The sequence below is a fragment of the Taudactylus pleione genome, unplaced genomic scaffold (assembly GCF_031769625.1).
Source record: "Taudactylus pleione unplaced genomic scaffold, aTauple2 ptg001781l, whole genome shotgun sequence".
NCBI classification, from domain to species: Eukaryota; Metazoa; Chordata; class Amphibia; order Anura; family Myobatrachidae; genus Taudactylus; species Taudactylus pleione.
Genome location: NW_028286178.1, coordinates 590251 through 609284, shown reverse-complemented (window position 1 = coordinate 609284; position 19034 = coordinate 590251). Strand labels below are relative to the sequence as shown.

Here is a 19034-nt window from a genome sequence, read left to right as displayed (position 1 = left end):
ATACACAGGTCCTCGTACCCATTACACACCACACTGTACACAGGTCCTCGTACCCATTACACCACATTATACACAGGTCCTCGTACCCATTACACCACATTATACACAGGTCCTTGTATCCATTACACCACATTATACACAGGTCCTCGTACCCATTACACCACATTATACACAGGTCCTCGTACCCATTACACCACATTATACACAGGTCCTCGTACCCATTACACCACATTATACACAGGTCCTCGTATCCATTACACCACATTATACACAGGTCCTCGTACCCATTACACCACATTATACACAGGTCCTCGTACCCATTACACCACATTATACACAGGTCCTCGTACCCATTACACCACATTACACACAGGTCCTCGTACCCATTACCCCACATTATACACAGGTCCTCGTACCCATTACACCACATTATACACAGGTCCTCGTACCCATTACACCACATTATACACAGGTCCTCGTACCCATTACACCACATTATACACAGGTCCTCGTACCCATTACACCACATTATACACAGGTCCTCGTACCCATTACACCACATTATACACAGGTCCTCGTACCCATTACCCCACATTATACACAGGTCCTCGTACCCATTACACCACATTATACACAGGTCCTCGTACCCATTACACCACATTATACACAGGTCCTCGTACCCATTACCCCACATTATACACAGGTCCTCCTACCCATTACACCACATTATACACAGGTCCTCCTACCCATTACACCACATTATACACAGGTCCTCCTACCCATTACACCACATTATACACAGGTCCTTGTACCCATTACACCACATTATACACAGGTCCTCCTACCCATTACACCACATCATACACGGGTTCTCGTATCCATTACACCAAATTATACACAGGTCCTCGTACCCATTACCCCACATTATACACAGGTCCTCGTACCCATTACACCAAATCATACACAGGTCCTCGTACCCATTACACCACATTATACACAGGTCCTCGTACCCATTACACACCACACTGTACACAGGTCCTCGTACCCATTACACCACATTATACACAGGTCCTCGTACCCATTACACCACATTATACACAGGTCCTTGTATCCATTACACCACATTATACACAGGTCCTCATACCCATTACACCACATTATACACAGGTCCTCGTACCCATTACACCACATTATACACAGGTCCTCGTACCCATTACACCACATTATACACAGGTCCTTGTATCCATTACACCACATTATACACAGGTCCTCGTACCCATTACACCACATTATACACAGGTCCTCGTACCCATTACACCACATTATACACAGGTCCTCGTACCTATTACACCACATTACACACAGGTCCTCGTACCCATTACACCACATTATACACAGGTCCTCGTACCCATTACACCACATTATACACAGGTCCTTGTACCCATTACACCAAATTATGGGCTTTACTTACTGTACATTTGTAGTTTTTTTCCCCACACATTACATTTCTTGTTTATTGAAGATTACCATTAAATTATTATATATCACCCTCTCCCTCATTCCCCCCACACCCCGCCTTTTCCTTTATACACAAGTTATCACTAAACACAGCAGTGAGGCAGAATTTTCTACATCAGAGTCATTTTATTGCAAGATTAGAAGAATATAGTTTCCTTCTGTAGTAACACTTGGAATGTTATTTATTGAATATTTAATACTACAGATTACTATAATATTGTGTGAATGATTTGCTGCTAGAATAGTGCAAGAAAAGCAGATTATAAAATGAGCAGCTGCTGTATCCTGCAAACCTGGGGGCAGACACACAAGCAGCAGATAAGGTGGGTGGTGCTGGAAATCTGTAACTAAAAAGAGAATGGTAACAGCAGCACAGAGTATTTCAGCTCATATAACTCCATTACAACTATGATCAGACAAGACTGACATGGATACAGCTAGGTAACAGAACAGAGTAATGATGTGAGGCTCCCGGCATACTGGTGTAGTGACGCTGTGCTGTGCACCTGTATATAGATAACAGATCATACATCCAACGCTCAGAGATGTGCAGCATCCTGGCATTTTCCATCAGGTGGGGTCTGTACGTATTAGGAGCCATCCATGAGGAATAGCTGTCCTGGCTTTCTCTCTTTGGTATAATATGGTCCTTACATTAATGATGAGAGTAACATCCTGCACATAATAGTCCTGTAACGTCCAGTTACTCATACAGAGCAATTCCTGTTATTATTCATGGCTTGTGTACAATGTGTCATTTCTGTATTACTCATGTATTATAAGCTGCAGGATATGATACTCGCACAGTGCTGTCATTCCCTCCATGGCACACATACAATAGAGATGACATATTATCTAATACATATGTACTAACAAAATGCTGATATATATCATGATAGGAGGTAATAACAGGACAGGCCAGTGTATCCATGCAGGTGCCCATCAGAGAGCAAATCCCCAACACCAGAGCGGTGTCACAGTGACAGGAGACAGGAAAGAGGGGCACACGTGTAAGACAAAACCTTTCTTGTTTGGGTATGAGAAATGGACACTAAATCAGTCACAAGAAAAAACACACACAGGTCTTGCGCTGCTAGGAATAGTATCAAAAGTTTAATAAAATATCAAAATATTAAATAATAATAAATACATATATATGGCACATAAATATAGGAACTAAAAATAAAGGAAAAAAATATAATACAGCATCATAAAATAGATTGAAATGAATATCTAAACCAGAAATCCAAATTCTCAATTGTAGCAATCAAACAATGTATCTCTTCATATGAAAAGAAACGTAGTATCTTATGTTCGAATCAGTCATGTATCCCCTGTGAGAGAAAACAAATAGATCTATTTGTGGTTTGAATTAATTCCTTGAATAAGGCAGGGGGCTCACTTAGCGTACTGATAAGTCCCGTTGGTAACAGCTGATGTAAACACTCCCAGTTATAACATATTCTGGGATCCTGATATCTGCCGTAATAAAACTGGGCTGGATGTAATCAAAAGACAATCGTCACACTATAACTAGCGTGTTCACACTGTATTTCCAAGTGGATAAGCAGTAATAAGTACCTGGTCCGTCCGAGCGTCCTCGGAACAATGCGGGGACCAGAGCTCCACTAGCGGCAGTGTCCGAGTGAGCGGTGGCTGTCCGGATCAGCCGGGTGCTCAGCCCAAGAAAGAGCAGCAGGTACAGATGAGCCCTTGAATCAGGCCCTCAGTGTGAACACGCTAGTTATAGTGTGACGATTGTCTTTTGATTACATCCAGCCCAGTTTTATTACGGCAGATATCAGGATCCCAGAATATGTTATAACTGGGAGTGTTTACATCAGCTGTTACCAACGGGACTTATCAGTACGCTAAGTGAGCCCCCTGCCTTATTCAAGGAATTAATTCAAACCACAAATAGATCTATTTGTTTTCTCTCACAGGGGATACATGACTGATTCGAACATAAGATACTACGTTTCTTTTCATATGAAGAGATACATTGTTTGTTACAATTGAGAATCTTGGATTTCTGGTTTAGATATTCATTTCAATCTATGTTATGATGATGTATTATATTTTCTTCCTTTATTTTTAGTTCCTATATTTATGTGCCATATATATGTATTTATTATTATTTAATATTTTGATATTTTATTAAAATGTTGATACTATTCCTAGCAGCGCAAGACCTGTGTGTTTTTTCTCGTCAATTTATTATGGAACCCTCACAGTAAGTTCCTCTTGGCCTTACAGCGCTAGGAATATTTATTATATATAATCTATCTAGATTGTGTCGACAGCGCTCTGTTTAAATATTTTACTAAGACAGTCACAGTATAAAGATACTAAAGGCAGAGTTAGGAAAAAGCTAAAACACAGAACAATAAATAACTGCATAACAAGAAACTAGGAATACAAAGAGCTGGTGCAACCCCAATATATACCTATAATCACCCCAATATATACCTATAATCACCGGTACCTAAAGTGACAGAGTAATACAGCTTTACGTCAGTTTATATCCAGTTCTGAATGAGTCATAGTAATTGTCTGACTGACAAATACCGACCCGGCTTATGTCTGACGTTTGTTCTTCTGTGGCCCTGACCTCGGCTTGTACCCTGGTCTATAACTGACTGCCCTGTCCCTATCTCTGTTATTTTCTCCTGCCAGCTGTGGCCTAGTGTGACCAGTCCGTGAGACACAACTCACCCTCATGCAGAAACCTCTATACTTCCTTGTGACATCTCTGGTAACATCAATGTTTCCACAAAATCACGTCTTACACCAAATCACTAGATCTTACACCTAGGCCATCACAGAACATGTGCACCACCGAGAGGGCAACTATTCCAGCTTTACTCAATGTACTAAAACTTTCAGGTCAAAAAGTGTGGTAAATACTAACAAACAAGCGCCACACGCAGCTGTGTTACCCCACATGGACGTCAGACAGGTCCATGTGGCGTTTGGTTTTCTCACTCGTTACCAAACTCTTTGGGCAAAATTTACTAAGTGGAGGCTTGACGGCGGTTTCTATTCTATTCTAAACCCCGAGGGTTTGGTGGCGGTTTCTATTCTATTCTAAACCCCGGGGGTTTGGTGGCGGTTTCTATTCTATTCTAAACCCCGAGGGTTTGGTGGCGGTTTCTATTCTATTCTAAACCCCGGGGATTTGGTGGCGGTTTCTATTCTATTCTAAACCCCAGGGGTTTGGTTTTGCAGCAGTTTCTAAATGACAGCCCTGTTCTATTCTATTCTATAATGTGTTTTGACTGTGGTTTGGCGGCAGTTTTGCTATCTGCAGATTTACTGAGGCCAAAACCGCTGCAAAACTGCCATCAAAACACAATATATATATCAAAATACCAGGACCAGCAGCTTCCTGTGTCCCAACAATAATTACATTATCTAATAATGTATAAATTACATAAGTGATCATGATATTAATGTCCTTATCTTTTGGAATAGTGTAAATAGTAGGTTACAGAGGATGTAATTAGAAGGAACCAGACATCAGACTGCTGTAAGGAGATTAGAGATTCATTTACCAGGAAACCCAACCAGAGAACACTGGATTCAGTGAGATAACATCAGAGGTTACAGATGTCATTATATCGCCCCATCTCACACCATCACTTACAGCCCAGTCATCACATGATGTCATAGTTTCCCACTTTCCATATTACATCCCCAGCACATTGTCATTGTGACAGATTAGGTATGTCCCTATATTACATCATGCGATCGTGTTACTTTACAAATAGGCCAAGAGCACAATAATATTCTAATACAGAGCTTCCCAAACTCCCCCTTTACAGGCCCGGGTTTAAGGATATCCATGCCTGAGTCCAAATGGTTAAATCAAACTGACTGAGGCACTAATTAAGTAACTTGTGCTCAAGCATGGATGTCCTTAATACCCAGCCTGTAATATCAGAGTTTGGGAACCTCTGATCTGATAGAATAAGTAAACTGACAGCCATTACATGAGGAACATGTTGGAGCCCTATGTTGGTGACATCCGTGTGGATATATAATAAAGTGTAATATATTAGTATATAGGGGCTTATTCAGCAGAGGACACAATGATGATAGTTACGCAGATAGAGCGAATGTTTGCCATCACACCTGTGTATAAGTCACACTGCGCACACACAGCGATCACATTGCGATTACGGACGTACAGAGGAATACATCACATAGTGAGTGGCAGGGTGACAGCGTTTGGGGGAGGTAACAGGGGGTGGACAGAAAACTGCAGGCGTGTCTGTCCGTGTGATCACCATCATGCAGGTGTGTGTGTCCGTGTGATCGCCATGTCATGGGCGTGTATAAATTAGCCATAGCGATAACAGCTGCAGCATGAGACCTCTTTACGTGTCAGGAGATCTGCAGTGTTTGCGGCTGGTCAGACCTGATGTAAATGCTGCGTAACTGCTTGATGTACGAAGATGGTAGCGATGATTACACAGGAGGGCGACATTGGAGGATAATGAGAAGGCAGCAGTGGGCGTGGTTATGGCGGCTGTGCCTCGGCATTAGCATATATTAGTACCTGCGATCTGTAAGAGGCTGCAGCTGCATTTGCTTCCGCTGCTGCATCAGGCCCATAGTGTGATAATGCAAATGTCATTTACCCTTCATCAAGCAGGGACAGCAATCTAGGCTAACATTGTATTTATGCTTGTTCTGATAATTCCCAATGATATTACAGTACTGCAAATATCGCCGAAGTTTATATATATTTCTAGACGCTCATACACATTGTTTTTCTGCTGTGTGACGTTTCTGATGACTTAAAAGAGCTGATTGCTTTGTAAAACATTCCCCACACTCAGAACATGAAAATGGTTTCTCACCTGTGTGAATTCTCTGATGTCTAACAAGAACTGATTTGTGTGTAAAACATTTCCCACACTCAGAACATGAAAATGGTTTCTCACCTGTGTGACTTCGCTGATGTGTAACAAGATATGATTTAACCGTAAAACATTTCCCACATTCAGAGCATGGAAATGGTTTCTCACCTGTGTGAATTCTCTGATGTGTAACAAGATCTGATTTCTGCGTAAAATATTTCCCACACTCAGAGCATGGAAATGGTTTCTCACCTGTGTGAATTCTCTGATGTCTAACAAGATCTGCTTTCTGTGTAAAACATTTCCTACACTGAGGACATGGAAATGGTTTTTCAGCGGTATGAGATCTCTTATGAGAAGCAAGTATTGAATGACATGTAAAAGATTTCCCACAATCGGAACATGAAAATGGTTTCTCACCTGTGTGACTTCTCTGATGTGTAACAAGATGTGATTTCTTTGTAAAACATTTCCCACACTCTGAGCATGGAAATGGTTTCTCACCTGTGTGACTTCTCTGATGTGTAACAAGAGCTGATTTCTGTGTAAACCTTTTCCCACACACAGGACATGAAAATGGCCTCTCACCTGTGTGAGTTCTCTGATGTTTAACTAGATCTGATTTCTGTGTAAAACATTTTCCGCAATCGGAACATGAAAATGGTTTCTCACCTGTGTGAACTCTCTGATGTTTAACAAGATGTGTTTTGTGTGTAAAACATTTCCCACACTCAGAACATGGAAATGGTTTCTCACCTGTTTGACTTCTCTGATGTGCAACTAGATCTGATTTCTGTGCAAAACATTTCCCACACTCAGAACATGGAAATTGTTTCTCACCTGTGTGAATTCTCTGATGTTTAACAAGAGCTGATTTGTGTGTAAACCATTTCCCACATTCAGAACATGAAAATGGTTTCTCACCTGTGTGACATCTCTGATGTATAACAAGTGCTGATTTGTGTGTAAAACATTTACCACATTCAGAACATGAAAATGGTTTGTCACCTGTGTGAGTTCTCTGGTGTGTAACAAGATCTGATTTCCGTGTAAAACATTTCCCACACTCAGAACATGGAAATGGCCTCTCACCTGTGTGACTTCTCTCATGTACAGCAAGTGCTCCCTGCTGTAGAAAACATTTCCCACACTCAGAACATGAATATGGTCTCTCACCTGTGTGAATCTTTGTATGTCTAGTAACATCACTTTTCAGAGTAAAACATTTTCCACATTCAGAACATAGAAAAGGCCTTTCAGCTGTGTGAACTCTCTTCTGATGTATAGAAAGACTGATCTGTTTGGTAAATACTTTCCCACATTCAGAACATGACAATAGTTTATCACCTGTGTGATCTGAGCTGTGTGCAACACTACTGGGATAACCAGGGGAATATTCCTCATGGTTAGAGGGATCAGATGATATATCTACACTGTGAGATGCTGGATGTACACTGGGGATAATGGGGTTTTCTCCTGGAGAGTCCTGTGAGAAGTTATCATGATCTAGGTCACAATCTGGAGATAATATGAGACGTCTCCCCGAGTTATTCCTGCTGCTGTGTCCATCTGCCGGAAACAGAATAATTATATGGGAATTAGCGCCCCTGCAGAACTATACCATACTGTGTAACTATAATAAGACGTCCCCAGTTGTATCCCAACGTCTCCAAACAGTCAGTGGCCGAGATTGTGGGAGCTGCCGGAGCAATTCAATTCAGCGCGGTGTTAAGTCAGAGAATGCCAGTTCTCACGATTTAACCTGGGTATTTAGCAGTGAGAACTGGCATTCTCCGACTAAAGTGTGGCTGTGAGGCTGTTAGTGCTGTGTTAAGCTGTCAAACAGCCGTGCAGCCGAAGCTTTCATCGAATTTCTCCTTGCACCCTCAGAAAGATTGCGCTATAGTGAATGGCGGCCAATGACTTCATCATGTATTTGGTGAGGTTTTTTTTCTTGAGGAGGTTTAAGTTGTAGCAGTAACACTGGTCAGGGAGTAATCACTAAAAAAGACAAAGGGGGGGGGGTTGTACCAAACCTTACAGAAGGTTTGTGGAGTAGTTGCCCTTAGCAACCAACCAGCTTCTGTCATTTTACTGACTGTACTTTAAATGATAGCTAGAAGCTGATTGGCTGCTGTGGGCAATTTCTCCACTGTATCTCTCTCTAGGGCTTCATACATTTCCCCATGATTCACTCTTTTATGACATGCTGTGTACGATGGGTGTAACATCTGGGCTTAAACCTCTGATTTGCTGCACTGAATTCAGACACCTTACCTATAAAACTACACTGTAATGGTTGTTACACAACCATTACTACTAACAGAGAGCAGAGTGGTCTATACATTATCTCACACACAGGTCATACTAGCTGCACCCTGATGTGTCCTCACACTCTCCGGATCTCCATCTCAGTATGTGTAAGAGTGCAGGCATGGTCTATACATTATATCACACAGAGGTCATACTAGCTGTATCCTGCTGTGTCCTCACACTCTCCATATCTCCATCTCAGTATGTGTAACAGAGTGCAGGCATGGTCTATACATTATCTCACACACAGGTCAAACTAGCTGCATCCTGCTGTGTCCTCACACATTCTCCGGATCTCCATCTCAGTATGTGTAACAGAGTGCAGGCATGGTCTATACATTATATCACACACAGGTCATACTAGCTGTATCCTGCTGTGTCCTCACACTCTCCGTATCTCCATCTCAGTATGTGTAAGAGTGCAGGCATGGTCTATACATTATATCACACAGAGGTCATACTAGCTGCACCCTGCTGTGTCCTCACACTCTCCATATCTCCATCTCAGTATGTGTAACAGAGTGCAGGCATGGTCTATACATTATATCACACAGGTAATACTAGCTGCACCCTGCTGTGTCCTCACACTCTCCATATCTCCATCTCAGTATGTGTAACAGAGTGCAGGCATGGTCTATACATTATCTCACACACAGGTCATACTAGCTGCATACTGCTATGTCCTCACACTCTCCGGATCTCAATCTCAGTATGTGTAACAGAGTGCAGGCATGGTCTATACATTATATCACACACAGGTCATACTAGCTGCATACTGCTATGTCCTCACACTCTCCGGATCTCAATCTCAGTATGTGTAACAGAGTGCAGGCATGGTCTATACATTATATCACACACAGGTCATACTAGCTGCATACTGCTATGTCCTCACACTCTCCGGATCTCAATCTCAGTATGTGTAACAGAGTGCAGCAATGGTCTATACATTATATCACACACAGAACATACTAGCTGCATCCTGCAGTGATCTTCATTTCAGTATGCGAGATACACCAGACGGTGTGGGGAGGAGACTGGTCAGATACCTGGGCTGGTAGCACACAGTGACATGATGTGAGGAGGAGAGCAGGAGTATAATAGGGGCTAATGGCTCCTGATATATGAGATACACCAGAGAGTGTGGGGAGGAGACTGGTCAGTTTTCTCGGCTGGTAACACACAGTGACATGATGTGAGGGGAAGATAAGGAGTATTAATAGGGGCTGATGGCTCCCGACTCCCCAACTGGGCAGACATTTACCCCATTAGTTTGTAATGACAGAGGAGGGTTTAGAATAATAGGATACATAGAATAATAGATTGCTGCAGTGACTGAGCATGGAGAATGTCAGTTTTTTCTATAAAAAGTGGTACTCACCTGTGCTGATATCTGTAGGGATTTCCTCCTCCTTACACTGCTGATCACCACTCACATACATCTCTTCTTCTCCCTCTATATCTTCTACCTTCATATCAGTCACATACGTCTCTTCTTCTCCCTCTATATCTTCTGCCTTCAAATCAGTCACATACGTCTCTTCTTCTCCCTCTGTATCTTCAGCCTTCATATCAGTCACATACGTCTCTTCTTCCCCCTCTGTATCTTCTATCTTGATATCAGTCACATACGTCTCTTCTTCTCCCTCTGTATCTTCTGCCTTCATATCAGTCACATACATCTCTTCTTCTCCCTCTGTATCTTCTAGCTCATTAGTCTGAGCTGTACCCTAACCAAAATGTTTTTTTAATGTTTGATTTAATTGAGAATAAAATGTAGAATATCAATGTATGAGAGACAAACAGCAACAGATCATATAGTGACATTGACTTTGGTATATTGGTGAGACCCTAAATCCCATCTACCTGATGCTCCTGTGGGGTCCTGTGATTCTCCTCTGTATAATCCTGTGAATAAAGAGGACGGGGACATATCTCTGGGGTATTTCTGTTACTGGGTCCATCTGTAGGAGACACACAGTGACTGCGTACATTGTATATATGTGATTATCAGGTGATGAGTGTATAGAGGGGGCCCCCATACCTGCTCTCCCCTGTACAATAAATTACAGTCTCCTCTTACCCAGTGATGTGAGGGGCCTGTGATTCTCTTTCATTACGTCCTTGAACAGACCCATGTTCCTCTATATATTCCTCCTCCTGCATTGAGACATAGTCAGTGACATCCTGACAACTTGTAGGAACATGACACAAACAATGATACAGTCATCACCCAGACACATCCCCTGATGTTACTGTATAATGTCCCATTCCCAGCAGTCACCTCTCCAGTCATCACCCAGACACATCCCCTGGTGTTACTGTATAATGTCCCATTCCCAGAAGTCAACTCAACCAGTCATCACCCAGACACATCCCCTGGTGTTACTGTATAATGTCCCATTCCCAGCAGTCACCTCTCCAGTCAGCAGCTGAATGATCTTGTTGGTGAGATCCATGATCTTCTGTTCATTGTAGATCTCATATATCAGTGACTGAGGTGGAGTCACCGTGATGAGGCTCTGGGTCCTGCTCAGTCCTCCCGACACACGAGGATGGCTGCTGGGTGTCTCACACTCACCGGATGTCTTCTTCACTACTGTGTAATCCTGTGAATTGGGGAAGACACCAAACATCACTACATACACTCTCACCTCACCAGTCATATCCCTGTATTATTACTATATATATGTGATGTCACTGTGACACTCCCAGATCCCCTCACCTCCCTAGTCGTGTCCCTGTATTATTACTATAGATGTAAGTGATGTCACTGTGACACTATCAGATCCCCTCACCTCCCCAGTCATGTCCCTGTATTATTATTATAGACATAAGTGATGTCACTGTGACACTCCCAGATCCCCTCACCTACCTAGTGATGTCCCTGTATTATTACTATAGATATAAGTGATGTCACTGTGACACCCCCAGGCCCTCTCACCTCCCCAGTCATGTCCCTGTATTATTACTATAGATATAAGTGATGTCACTGTGACACCCCCAGGCCCTCTCACCTCCCCAGTCAGCAGGTAGATGATCTCCAGGGTGAGATGTAAGATCCTCTCAGTCCTGTGACTCATGTCCTTGTCTATCCTCAATTAATCAGTGAGAATATAGAATGTGTGATGTGTAATAAAGACTCTGGTTCCTCACAGCAGGACTATCTAGGAATAAATAGAATAAATATCACAGAGAACATGTAAAACTGTCAGACATGTTACACTGAGTGACCAGTAAGTCTCCCCTTTCCCCCCAGCCATAGAGCCCTGGTTAGAGTCCGTCAGAGGTTCCTGTGACCCAGCCCCATAAGGGTCCTCAGAGGCCGTCACACAACGCTGTACTGTATAAGGTTACACCAATGCTCCTCTCCTGGCCGGGGGTCTTATTCCTCCCAGACACAGATTTGGTGCAATTTGCTCCACGTGAATCTTTTACAGACACATGAATTAGGGATTTGGGGACTTTTCACTTTTGTTTTACATTTATTCCAGAAACTGAGAGAATCTGAGACTATACTGAGGTCATACAGATAACAGGGGTGTGAGGAGAGAGTACACAGGAGAGCAGAAGGTGTGCAGATATGGGGAGAGGGGAAGTAACGTAGGAATACAGAGCACACAACAGGGGGTGTAACAGCTCTACAGAGGTAGCAGTAACACAGGGGAGGGGAACAGAAGAGGTTAATAACACAGGGATAGGACAGCAGGCAGCCCAGGGGACAAACAAAGGGTTAAGCAATACAGAATCCCATTAGTCACTCTGCACAAATGATGAAATGACAAATGACCGCACCTCAGATGTATGTTACATGTGTGACCAGCCTGCCGGCCGAGTGTGTGCAGCGTAGGGTGGGGTGAGACATGTCCTGGGAGATAATCAGTGACACTCTGAGGATCTGGGGACTGTCACAGCCACTGGCTGTCTCTGAGAGTCTCTATTGCTCAGGGTAACAAGAGGCCCTGACAGACAGTCTCAGGTCAGGGAGTGCAGCCCTTTGTTACATGGCCTGTCTGTATCCTTCTCACACATCCTTCCCCAGCTCCTGTTATGTATCATCTGGTATATACAGTACATACATGTTATACCCATTATGTGTTATTCCCACACCACTCATTACTGTTATTATTACTCTACAGCTGCTGATATAACAGGACACAAGAGGCTGCTACCCCTGTATAATATTAGTAACAGGACACAACAGGCTGCTCCCCATGTATAATAAAAATAACAGGACACAACAGGATGCTCTCCCTGTATAGTAGGACACCACATGATGCTCCCCCTGTATAGTAGGATACAAGGGGCTGCACCCCCTATATAGTAGGATGCAATAGACAGAAAACCCTATAAACGAGGACACCACACGCCGATAACCTTGTATAGTAGGACACTACAGGCCACACCCCCTGTATAGTGTAGAACACTGCAGCCTGTTCTCCCTGTATATAGGACACTGCAGGCTGCTCCCTTTACATAAGGGTAGAAACAGGCTGCTCTTACTGTATAGTAGGACATCATAGGCCACTACCACTGTTTATTAGAGCTCAACAGGCCACTCCCTTGTATAATAGGACACCACAGGCTGCTCCCCCTGTATAAGGCACCTCAGGCCACTCCTCCTGTATAGAACAACATAGGATGTTCCCCCTGAATAGTAAAGCGAAACAGGCCATAATAAGCACCACAGGCTGCTCTCCCTGTATAGTAGGATACCGCAGGCTGCTCCCACTGTATAGTAGGACACCACAGGCCACTCGTTCAGTATAGTAGGGCAACACAGGCGGCTTCTCATGTATAGTAGGACACCACAGGCTGCTCCCCCTGTATAGTAGGATACTACAGGTCACTCCCCTGGTATATAAGGACACCACAGGCCGCTCTCCCTGTATAATAGGACACCGAAGGCTGCTCCTCCTGTATAGCAGGACACACTGACACCGCAGTCCACTCCACCTGTAAAGTAGGACACCGTAGGCTCCCAGTGTATAGTAGGACACCACAGGCCACTCGACCAGTATAGTAGGGCAACACAGGCCACTTCCCTGTAAAGTAGGACACCACAGGCCACCCCCCCTGTATAGTAGAGTGCAACAAGCTAATCCCCCTCTATATGAAGGCACCACAGGTTGCTCCCCCTGTATGGTAGGACAATACATGTTGCTTCCCCTGTATAGTAGAGTGCAACAGGCCGCTTCCCCTGTATAGTAGGATACCACTGGATGCTCCCCCTATATAGTAGGACACTACAGACTGCTCCCCCTGTATAAGGCACCACAGTAGGACACAATAGGCCGCTCTTCCAGTATAGTAGGACATCACAGGCCGCTCCCCCTGCATAGTGTTGGACAAAACATGCCGATCCCCCTGTGCAATAGGACAATGCAGGCTGCTACCACTGTATAGGACACCACAGGCCACTCCCCCTGTATAGTAGGACACCACCGGCAGCTCCACCTATATAGTGTAGGACACCACAGGCCACTCCCTCTGTACAGTAAGATGCCATTACTTTCTGCCGTTTGACACAGCAAGGTTGCATTTCTCGCGCTTCAGTTAAAAAACTGTTCTGTCATGTCCTTTCTCCCTTATATAATAATTCTACCACATATAAGTGTGTGGTGAGATCTATTTTTCCATGCTGAAGTATCACTAAACAGTTCCCACAGCTCTTTATATTATTACAACATATCAGTCTGTCGTAACAGCTGATTTAATCCCCATTATATATCACTGCAGTCCCTTATCCTCTAAATATTAATAATATAGCGTTCTGACTAGGCTGTTTTAGTGGGCCAATTTCAAAGGGCAGAATGCACCCTGCCCCTTTGGCGGTGCCCTGTTGGCAAACCGCTAAAACAACATGCTGGGTGGTGTCCCCAACTGCAGACTGCAGTGACCCTCGGGAGGGAAAAATTGCGGTGCAGCGCTCACCGCTGGTGAATATTCACAGAGAAGGGAGAGCCTAGCTGGGCAAGTCCCCAAGAGTGATGAACAGGGGGCGCATCATGCCCCCTTTGCAGGCGAGCGCTTGAGTGACATACCTCTTGCCGGACCTAGAATGAACACTAATAATACCACATATCAGTGAGTGCTGGAAGCTGTTATTCCCCCTCATATATCACTGTATGGTCCCCTCTCCCCTATATAATAATAATACCACATATCAGTGTGTGCTGGGAGCTGTGTTATTCCCCCTCATATATCACTATACAGTCCCCTCCCCCATATATACTAATAATACCACATAGTGGGCCTGATTCTAACCCGCTCGCGAGCGCTTTCCGCTCGCAAACGGGTCGATGGTGCCGTAGTGGGCATGCGCACGACGGAGGGAGCTCCGTCGTGCGCATGCGCGAGACCCGACGAGCGACGGGGAATCCGTCGCTCGGGGTCTCACACCAAAGGGGGCGTGCTGTCGATGGTGAGTGACAGCACGCCCCCTTTGGTGGGCGTGACGGGGGCGTGGCTGCCAGACGGAGGCGTTCCCATGGGAACGCCTACCGTCTGGGTCCGGCCCCACTGACATCACTAGTGATGTCAGTGGGAGTGATTTTGGCTCTGATAGAGCCAAAATCACTCCAGGGCTTCCGGCAGCGAGACCCTACCACAGGGTCTCGTCGCAAGCCCGATGGTCGCGATGGTCTTGACGATCGCGACCATCATCATGGACGCTCGATATAGCTGTGGGTGGTAACCCACAGCTATGCGAGCGTCCGAGAGGCCGCTCCATTTTTAGGTAGGAGGGCACTGATTCAGAGCGAGCGCTCTGGTCAGAGCGTCCGGCTCTGAATCAGGCCCAGTGTGTGCTGGGAGCTGTGTTATTCCCCCTCATATATCACTGTACAGTCCCCTCTCTCCTATATAATAATAATACCACATAGCGTGTGCTGGGAGCTGTGTTTTTCCCCCTCATGTATCACTGTACAGTCCCCTCTCTCCTATATAATAATAATACCACATAGTGTGTGCCAGGAGCTGTGTTATTCCCCCTCAAATATCACTGTATGGTCCCCTCTCCCCTAAATAATACCACATATCAGTGTGTGCTGGGAGCTGTGTTATTACTTCTCATATATCACTGTACGGTCCCCTCTCCCCTATATAATAATAATATGAGATATGGTAAGAACTTACCCTTGTTATCTCTATTTCTACGAAGTCCATAGGGTTCCACAGGATACCTTGGGGTATAGGTGTGACGTCAGTCGCAGGGCACCAAAGAGTTAAGCTTTCAGCCTCCCAGGATGCACCAGGTCCCCCTCCTATACCCCGCCCCCGGGCCAAGGCACCTCAGTTAGTTACCAAGCCATAGGCCGGAGGAGGAGAAGGAAGAGAGAGAACAAAGATCTGGACACATACAAGAATCACATTCTCACCAGAGGGAGACGGAAAACCAGTGACCAGAGCAAAGCCCATCTGCAGCACAGGTGCGACAGGGCGGGAGTCCTGTGGAACCCTATGGACTTCGTAGAAATAGAGATAACAAGGGTAAGTTCTTACCATATCTCATATTTTCTACTTCAGGGTCCATAGGGTATCCACAGGATACCTTGGGGATGTCCCAAAGCAGTATCCTTTAAGGGTGGGGACGCTCCTGTGCAGAAAGGAGAATCCGCCGCCCGAAGGAAGCATCCTGAGAGGCGAAGGTGTCAAACCTGTAATACCTCACGAAGGTATGGACAGAAGACCACGTAGCAGCCTTGCAGATCTGAACTGCCGAGGCACCACGTCGAGCTGCCCACGAAGGACCCACAGACCTAGTGGAATGAGCCTTCAGAGAAGGAGGGACCGGTAGGCCTTCATGAAGATAAGCTTCAGAAATAGCCATACGGATCCAGGCTGCCAAAGTTTGCTTTGAAGCAGGCCAACCCTTTTTACGGAAGCCATAGAGGACAAACAAAGCGTCCGACTTCCTAAACGAAGAAGTGCGGTCAACATAAGTCCTTAAGGCCCGCACAACATCCAAAGAGACCTCACCCACGGAAAGACCCGGTGAGTTAAAGGCCGGAACAACTATTTCTTCGTTAACATGAAACTGGGAAACAACTTTGGAAAGAAACTCGGGCCGAGTGCGGAGCACTGCCCTGTTCCCATGAAAAACCAAGAAAGGGGGTCTACAAGAAAGAGCCCCTAACTCAGAAACACGTCTGGCCGAAGCAATGGCCAGAAGGAAAACAGTCTTAGCTGTTAGCCATTTAATATCCACTGAGCCCAGTGGTTCAAACGGCGGTCCTTGGAGAGCCCTCAGGACCACAGCCAAATCCCAAGGCGCCACAGGTGGAACAAAGGGCGGCTGAATACGGAGAACACCTTGCATAAAGGTGCGCACATCCGGGATTGTAGCAATCCTACGGTGAAACCAGACAGATAGGGCCGAAACCTGTACCTTCAAAGAAGCAAGGCGAAGCCCATGATCTAGTCCCGCTTGCAGGAAGGCGAGAATCCGAGACAGACGAAACTCCCGCGGTGCATAACCTCTTGGTCGACACCACTGGAAGAACGTATGCCACACGCGATGGTATATCCTCGCGGAAGACGGTTTCCGAGCTCGTAACATGGTACGCACCACAGAGCTGGAAAACCCCCGGGACCTCAGCATGGCCATCTCAACAGCCACGCCGTCAAAGACAGCCGAGTCAGGTCCGGGTGAAGGCAAGGACCCTGAGACAGAAGGTCCGGTCGTAGCAGCAACCGCAGAGGACTGTCCACGGACAGACCCTGAAGGTCTGAGAACCAGTGCCGTCTGGGCCACGCGGGAGCTATCAACAGGAGCGTCCCTCCTTCCTGTTTGAATTTCCGGATTACCCGTGGAAGAAGGGAGACCGGAGGGAACAGGTATGCGAACCGAAACGTCCACCGGACGGACAGAGCATCCACCAGAGACGCCCCTTCGTCTCTTGTGCGAGACCCGTACACCGGCAACTTGTTGTTGTGCCGAGACGCCATGAGGTCGATTTCTGGAAGACCCCACCTGTCCACCAGTAGTTGAAAAACGTCCGGGTGCAGGGACCATTCCCCTGGATGAACGTCCTGGCGACTTAGAAAGTCCGCCTCCCAATTTAGCACTCCCGGGATGAAGACCGCTGATATGGCCGGAAGATTGCGCTCCGCCCAAACCAGGATCCGAGAGACCTCTACGAGAGCCGCCCGACTGCGAGTTCCTCCTTGCCTGTTTATGTAGGCCACGGTGGTAGCGTTGTCCGACTGGACCTGCACCGGGTGACCCTGGAGAAACCGCTGTGCCTGCAGGAGAGCATTGAAGACCGCACGGAGTTCCAAGATATTTATTGGAAGCTCCGCTTCTGTCGGCGTCCACCTGCCCTGGAACAAGTGTGGACCCGAAACTGCTCCCCAGCCCCGAAGACTGGCGTCCGTTGTCAACAGGACCCAATTTGGAACCCAGAACGGACGTCCCTTGTTGAGGTGGGTCGTCTTTAACCACCATGCAAGGGACAGGCGAACCTCCGGGGTGAGCACAATCATCTGGAACTTCAGAGACTGAGGCAGCCCGTTCCACTTGGACAGGATCAGGTGCTGCAGAGGTCTGGAGTGAAACTGGGCGTATTCCACCATGTCGAACACCGACACCATGGAGCCCAGTAACCTCATCGCCGAGTGTAAGGACACCCGGCGGCTGTGCAGACAACTGCACACCCTTGACTGTAAAGCAGAGATCTTGTCCTCCGTCACGAAGATCCTTTGCTGTCCCGAGTCCAATAAGGCTCCAAGATGCAGAATCCTCCGAGACGGGATTAGAGTGGACTTCTGCCAGTTGATTAGCCAGCCGTGCCGTTGCAGCAGTGCAATGGTCAGGTCCAAGTGGTGTAACAGGAGCTCTGGAGATCCTGCCACCAATAACAGGTCGTCCAAGTACGGCAACATGCGGACTCCTTGCAGCCGCAGAGAAGCCGCCATGACCGCCATCACCTTGGTGAAAACACGTGGTGCTGTCGCCAGGCCAAAAGGTAACGCCCGAAACTGGAAGTGGTCGCTGCGGATTGCAAACCGAAGGAACTCTTGATGGCGCAAAAGAATAGGGACATGCAGGTAAGCGTCCTGTATGTCCAATGACACCATGTAGTCCCCATGTTCCAGCGCCAGAATGATGGACCATAGGGTCTCCATCCGAAACTTCGGGACCCGCAAAGACTTGTTGAGTGCTTTGAGGTTGAGAATCGGACGATATGACCCATTGGGTTTCTGTACCAAAAGTAGATTTGAATAGAAACCCTGGCCCCTCTGGGAGAATGGAACAGGCACTATAACTCCAGCCTGGAGCATAGTGTGCAATACCTTCCGCAGCTCCGTAGCCTTGTTCCGGTCTGATGGTAGACCCGT

At 46.0% G+C, this 19034-nt stretch overlaps 2 protein-coding genes across 3 annotated transcripts in view; one reads left to right on the top strand and one right to left on the bottom strand.

The window, feature by feature from the left end:
• Positions 1-19034, top strand: part of LOC148436370 (uncharacterized) — a 231278-nt gene that overhangs the window by 139758 nt on the left and 72486 nt on the right. The gene's annotated exons all lie outside the window — the stretch shown is intronic.
• LOC148436371 (uncharacterized) overlaps positions 1-19034 on the bottom strand; it is a 101278-nt gene that overhangs the window by 36076 nt on the left and 46168 nt on the right. The window contains exons 1-5 of one of the 2 annotated variants that reach the window (XM_088464965.1): positions 11111-11199; positions 10777-10853; positions 10560-10657; positions 10075-10423; positions 3695-7952 (exon numbers count right to left, since the gene is read on the bottom strand). In XM_088464965.1, the coding sequence (XP_088321091.1) occupies positions 6280-7952; positions 10075-10423; positions 10560-10657; positions 10777-10831 (2175 nt within the window). In that variant the 5' untranslated portion in view covers positions 10832-10853; positions 11111-11199 and the 3' untranslated portion in view covers positions 3695-6279. Of the gene's footprint in view, positions 1-3694; positions 7953-10074; positions 10424-10559; positions 10658-10776; positions 10854-11110; positions 11200-19034 lie in introns of those variants that run through there. The other variant, XM_088464966.1, reaches the window with a different exon arrangement.